Source organism: Bidens hawaiensis, unplaced genomic scaffold, assembly GCF_021521415.1.
Source record: "Bidens hawaiensis isolate Kalapana, Puna unplaced genomic scaffold, B.hawaiensis_p1.1 tig00051369_1, whole genome shotgun sequence".
Lineage (NCBI taxonomy): Eukaryota > Viridiplantae > Streptophyta > Magnoliopsida > Asterales > Asteraceae > Bidens > Bidens hawaiensis.
The window spans coordinates 98,207-105,050 of NW_027499207.1; the positions used below are offsets into that span (position 1 = coordinate 98,207).

Below are 6,844 nucleotides of genomic sequence, written 5' to 3' on the forward strand. Positions count from 1 at the left end.
GTTCTAAAATGAAGCTTATTGACACGGATTTGCGTAATCGAATGTGTGATAAGTATTTGAACAATGATTTAGTTTGTGCAATCGAAAAAGAAATGTTGGATAAAGTAAAAGAAGATGTAGTAATGGCTCGATTTCTAGCTTTCAAAAACCGAATAGGATAAATTTGCACCTCATGTGTTTAAATTTATTTATTCTCGTGTTTCTATTTTTGTTTTGTTTACATTGTATGAAATACGGTAAAAAAAATAAATTTTAAACTAAACAATGTAACTAAAATAAATATGGTTAACGGGTCATTAGGTTTAATTGGTTTGAGCTTTAAACTTTGGTTGAGGTTTAATTGGTTTGAGCTTTTAATTTGGTTGGGCTTTGAACAAGCAGGGGTAGCATTATATTTTTCAGAGGTAGCGAAATACAAAGCCAACAAAATAAACTTTTTTTTGCACTATCGAAGAAAAGTAGAGGGATAGCGGACTAAGCCTTTATTTATGTCCACCCTTGAGTCTCCATTAGATAAAAAGAACATTGGGTGGCTATTTTTGTTCTATAAATAGCAAACCCGATTGGCCTTATGAATCATCTCTCTCTCTCTCTCTCTCTCTCTCTCTCTCTCTCTCATACTTCTTTTTTCGTTACAAGATGGATGCAAAATTGGTGGTGGAGAAGTATGATCAAACGTCATTTGAGGATGATAGCGGTGGATATTATGTATGGTCAAATTCAAAAGTACCATTGTTAAGTGACTTAAAACTCGGTACCGGAAGGCTTGTTCTTCACCCTCTTGGATTTACTCTTCCTCACTATGCCGATTGCAGCAAAATTGGCTTCATTCTTGAAGGTACATTGTTTTACTTTTTGGCACACATGAATAATGTTATTGTGACCAACCACTATGAAATTGGCTTCCTATGTTTTCTTCTACCCACGCCTACTCATCACAAGTACACCCTCTTATGAAATATTTTCGTGGTTGTAGATTTATTGATTTATGTGTCCGATCGGACCAAACTCTTTCCTAGACTTTTTCAACACGTATAACATGTTTTTTTTTGCATCTCTCTCCTATCCTATCCTCTCTCTCTCTCTCTCTCTCTCTCTCCACACACACACAAACTAATATATCATCATCCACATTAAATTATAACTAGCATTTAGTACCAGTGCGTTGCGCGGGTAAGTGAAAAGAAAAAAAAAATTTGACTATTGTATAAGAAAAACTTACCCGCGTTACTCGAAACACAAATGAAAAGGAAAAATATATAACAAAACTATAACATCGAACCCAAAACCAGAAAATGTAAAATTATGATTGGATTATTTAAAATAATAATAATTACATTTAAGCCATTAGACAAAGGTACATTCAGGTTTGGATTCTAGCCAACTTCACAAAACTACTTAAGAAAGAAAATTCAGAGCTAAAGTTGAAACAAAATTCATAAACTTTAGAGAGTTAAGACTTTTGACCATTAGACTTCAAACTGCAGTTTGATACATGTTCTTGTTTTGTAATAGTTGCACATGACCTGCTTCAATAGCTTCATATAAAGACATTTGATTGGAAAAATATGGCCAATAAACTTAATCTTGTGCATTATTGATTATTAGGAAGGGTATAAACCTGGTGGTCCAAGCCAAAGTCTATCATCCATTATGAACAGTTTTTCCCATCCTATAAAGGCACATAAGCTACAAATGAAACAAATTAAATTACCAATTTTGACCATGTTGAGTTTGGTCAAACCTCCATGGCTTGCTTTACAAAATTCACCTTCTTTATTAGTATATTCAGTACCAACTTGTTCAAATCTTTTATTTGTAGACTGGTTTTGAGAAATTTAGGTTTCCTTACATGAAGCATAAAATTAACGCACCTGCATTAGCAAAAAGACATGGATAAAATTGATAATAACAAAAAAATATATTTCAGGCTAGGTAACGGGTTGAAATGGATCGGGTCGATTTGAACCACAAATACCATTTGTATTTGTAAGCACTAACCAAACCATTAACTGAAGCTGAACCAACGAAAACCGAACCGGAATTTAACCGTAAATCAGTTACTAAACTTTTTGTAACCTCGGTTAATAGAAACTAACTGAATCAAATCATTAATATTTTCATATACCTATTTCGTGTTCTATACTGTATTTCTTGTATTCAAACCTCCGTTTCATGTATTTATTTCTAACAAAACATTTTAACTTTGGTTTTGGTGAACCAAAATTAACAATGCTGAACTGCAAACCGACAAACTAACCAAATAAACCGAGCCGATTAACCGAACACGGATTAATTAATTAAATAGGATAAACGATGACCTTGGTCTTGGTTTAGGTTTTGGCTAATAACCCAACCAAATTGTGCAGACTCCTACTTTTGTTCGCCAATTCATATTTAACAAATATGAATTTTGGATTTAACCGTACCACCACGGCCACCTAGGGTTTCCAAATAAAACCCGGCAACAGTAGGTGAGGTTGACAATGGTGGAACCGGTAACGGTGGTAGGAGAGAGATATCGGTGTGTCAATATCATGAGAGAGACGATGAAAAGCAAATGTACTCGTGTGAACATGGAGTCTCCAAAGCCAGAAAGTAACATAAGAACTGACGCGTGTATTAACACGTGGAGAACATAAAAGGCATCATGACATATACAAAAGAAGAAGCCAAAGATACAATCAATAGAGCACCCTTTACAACAAAAGTAGCTAAAAGTACAACTCCTAATGCACGTTTTTGGTTGAGAAAGTTGCAAATTAATATATACTATAATTAGAGGTAGTGACAAATATATATGACTGGTCACATTATTGTTTTCTGTACGTTTAAAGTAATAGATATAAATATATTAAAGATATTTCACCGTAACACGTTTACAAACTTTCATACACAACACATTAAGTTTTTAGCCTACATAATTTTAGTTAAACTTTTTTACCTTCCTACACTACACAATATATAACCTACACAATTTTATTAACAGAACAATTTATAACAAAACACTTCTTTGTCATTTTTAACCTAAATAATTTTATATAGCACACAACTTTTTAACCTAGAAAGTTTTAACTTATTTTTTTTAAAAGAAAATTTGGGGAGAAAATTAGGATCACATTAACATGGAGAAAAGAATGGAGAAAATCTCTATAGATTGATTCTATATATATACTGTGTAAATGTAAATCTATTCAAGTTTCAACACACCAAAGGATCCAAAAAACCTCATACATATTAAAGCTAAAAAACTAATTATACTATTAATAAATTTCAATTATTGATTAATTTATACTATTTGATCATATAGGTCTTAGATTTTTTCTCTCTTCTTGCACATATAGTATTCTCTTTTAGAAGGCTCCCTAACCATTGAAACATACATGTATTATAGTCAATTTCTATAATAAGTGGTATAACGAAGGTCTTCTATATATCCAATTTAAAAATATATGAAATTTTCATTTAAAAAAACTGGTGTCTAAAGTTGATCAATAAGCATATAAATGAGATTTTAAAAGGAATATAAGGTCAAGATCCAAAAAGGCCACCCAATTTGGCTTTCTAACACGTTGTTCAAATAGTTTACTTATGTCACTATTTACGTCGTTATTCTTTGATTAATATGAGTCGTTCAACATGAACGTATAGGTACTGTCACAATTGGTTTGATCTCAGCTAATAGTTCAGAGGAAAATGTATTGATAGCCAAGAAAGGGGATGTAGTTCCAACTTTAGCAGGGCTGGCTTCCTGGTGGTTTAACGCAGGCGACACAGATGCAGTCATTATCTACTTGGGTGAGAGTAGTAAAGCTAAAGTCCCTGGCCAATTCACATACTTTTTTCCGTCAGGACCCATTGGATATCTAGCTGCATTTCAGTCTGATTTTGTTAGCAAAACCTTTGGTTTGGACGAAAGTGAGTCAGAAAATCTTATAAGCAGCCAACAACGTCAAATGGTCACTCTACTTGCTCAAGGGATCAAATTCCCAGAACCAAGTAATCACACAAAAGGTAAACTATATGCCAGCATTGATGATCCATTGGGTGCGGTTGTTGTGAATTGTGGTGGATTTGTCAATGACCTGACAGAAAAGAACTTGTCCGTGCTCAGTGAGCTTGGTCTAAGTGCAAGATTTGTGAAGTTGGAGGGTAATGCTATGCTAACGCCAAGTTATGTAGCCGATGGTTCGGTGCATATTTGTTATGTCTGCAAGGGAAGTGGTCAGATTAAGATTGTGGGTGGTTTTCAAGGAAAGCCAGCATTGGACAGTAAAGTTGAAGAAGGCGACTTGTTCATTGTTCCTCAATACTATATACTTGCTTATATTGCTGATGACTGTGGACTAGAAGTTTTCTCGGTCACAACTAGTTCAAAGTATGTTAACAATGAATTTTTAATTTGTATAAAAAGTTGAAATTTATATGTATGAAAAGTAATTTTGCTTATTTTGCAGGGCTTTGTTTGGACAACTTGCTGGAAATACGTCGATATGGAAGGCAATGTCTTTGGGGGTTGTACAAGCGACTTTAAATGTTACTCCAAAATTTGCACAACAATTCAAGAGCAAAAATGAAACAAAACTCACAATTGTCCCTCCAAGTACTTAACTATCAAGGGTGTTTATCTTTGATATGTTGTGAGCATTCAATAAGGCGACGTCCAAGACAAGAAATAAAATTCGTTAAAAGTGTATTGTAATATCCAATGTTTTCAGGCCCAGACCGGAGATTGACCCGGACTGCTTACTGGGTCACAGGTCGGAGCGACCCGGGAGGCCGGACCGGTCATTAACCCGGATGATGTCATAAATAATATATTTACTTTTCATATATAATATAACTTATATTGAAGAACTGTTTAATGTTTAGTGAAATTTTAAAGGATCAAATATGTATGATAGATATAACGATATACTAAAAGGAAATAATCACAATAAAAATGACACCCCTTATTGTTCTCTATCTCTCTCTCCGATATTTTTATTACTTTTATCTTTCAAACCCTAAATGAGATAACACACGGAGCCATGTTCTACTTCTATAACCTGTCGTCATCAACACCATCAGCCACCGCCGATCATGGAAATAGAGCCGCTCACATACACCTTTGTTCACCGCCACTAATGATAATAACGACCTTAGATCCGGCAATATTATAGCTCGCAACATCTTTCATGTTCTTCTATTTTGTTCTCAATTCACAGATCTCGCAACTTCTACTGCCATTCCAGCAGTGTGTTTGGAGCGGCGGTGCATATGGAGCGGCGATGGTGGAGTGAATAGGGTTTAGTAACTTTAGTTGGTGTGTTTGGTATATGATATAATATGCAGATCTGATTAATTTTCAATAGGAAAAAAAAAATAAAAATTGTCGGGCTGACCGTCGGGTCATCGGGTCCGGTTCAACCGGCACCAGTGAAGACCGGCCGGTTCTTTAGAAAACGGGCCATATACTACGACCCGGACCCGGACCCGTACTAGCACTGGGTCCCGGTCCAACCAGCCGGGTTTCAAAACATTGGTAATATCTGCTTATTTTTAGTAACTGTATTTGCTAAATTTATTAAAATAATTGATTAATAGTTTAAGGAGGGTCGGGCACCCATGGCAAGTTTCGCCATCGTTACCTATGTAGCCAACTAACCATGCGTGGCTTCAAACCCATATGGTAAACTTTTGTCACATAAACCTCCAAACCACATGGCAAAACTGTTGCCATCCCATGTTGGTAGGGTACATGGCTTCATTCCATGACAAAAGTTTGTCACATAAAATTGATTCACTTTTGGCATTTATTATCTTTGGAGAACTAAAAACAAAAACAAGAAAAAAGGTATATGGTACTTGTGGGTATGTATTGCCAGTAATTATGTAGCTTTTAAGTACTTTATGGTAGAATTAAGGTGGTAATGCTGGAATTTGAGGTATATGGGTAATTCCCATGAGTGCTCCTTCTTTCCTAATAACCAAATTAAAAATAAGCAAAAACTTCTAGGGTACTTGTGTGTATGTGCTGCCAATGATTTTATAATTTGTGGGTACTTGATAATACAAATGAGTTGGCAACACAAGATTGGTCGATGCATAAAGAGTACCCATAGTCCCATACTTATGCCCATTTCCCCAAAGAATGTACTAATTATAATATTGAAAAGGCAAATTCTACTCACACCATCTATGCCTATCAACTAGGCTTAATTACACACCATTCAGCATACGCTCCGTATGCTCAGCATATGACCCGTATGTTGAAAAACTTTTTCATACGTTATACGCTTTGTATGTAATGTTATACGGTTCATATAGCTCATATAAACAAAAATATGATGTGACAATCGTCAATTTCATATTAACTCCGTTAACTCAACTCAGTCAATTCAAACTTAAAGATCATTGAATCTATAACGCACACTTCATTACATTTAAACTAGGGTTTAAATGACGCTTAACACTTACTACATGTGTAGTCTTTCGGGAATTGCACCGAAACGCAAACGAGTTGACGCAAACGATTGGTGAATAAACGAAAAACGTCAACATAATAATTATGTGATAATTATGTGTTAACATATGTGTTACTTGATTTTATGGTGTGTAATGCTAGACAAGAAACAAGAACTAAGTTAGTTAAGCTAGGAAAAGTAATACTTAGAAGTGGAGGGGCCAAAGTGTAACATAGTATTCTATAAATATATCATTAACAACAAACCCTAACTTATTCTCTCCTCACACACACAATCCCGATCGGAGCTTCCTTCCTTGTGAACCCTTGGCTGCCGTCACCTATACACACACATACAACCATCAAATCAAGTCCTTGATTGAAGAATTAGGTGCTAGG

At 35.1% G+C, this 6,844-nt stretch overlaps 1 protein-coding gene across 1 annotated transcript; it reads left to right on the plus strand.

Moving 5' to 3' along the window:
• The first annotated feature begins 592 nt into the window (after positions 1-592).
• LOC143599006 (12S seed storage protein CRD-like) lies at positions 593-4,764 on the plus strand. Its single transcript, XM_077077077.1, has 3 exons — positions 593-838; positions 3,652-4,378; positions 4,458-4,764. The coding sequence occupies exons 1-3, from the start codon at positions 640-642 to the stop codon at positions 4,609-4,611; spliced, it is 1,080 nt and encodes a 359-aa protein (XP_076933192.1). The 5' UTR covers positions 593-639; the 3' UTR covers positions 4,612-4,764.
• Positions 4,765-6,844: the final 2,080 nt, after the last annotated feature.

What these genes read in the sequence shown, in the direction of transcription:
- LOC143599006 (XM_077077077.1), top strand. Translation starts at nt 640, where the DNA reads ATGGATGCAAAATTGGTGGTGGAGAAGTATGATCAAACGTCATTTGAG. An exon ending in AATTGGCTTCATTCTTGAAG is followed by an intron (nt 839 to 3,651) that starts GTACATTGTTTT and finishes ATGAACGTATAG; the next exon opens with GTACTGTCACAATTGGTTTG. An exon ending in TCGGTCACAACTAGTTCAAA is followed by an intron (nt 4,379 to 4,457) that starts GTATGTTAACAA and finishes CTTATTTTGCAG; the next exon opens with GGCTTTGTTTGGACAACTTG.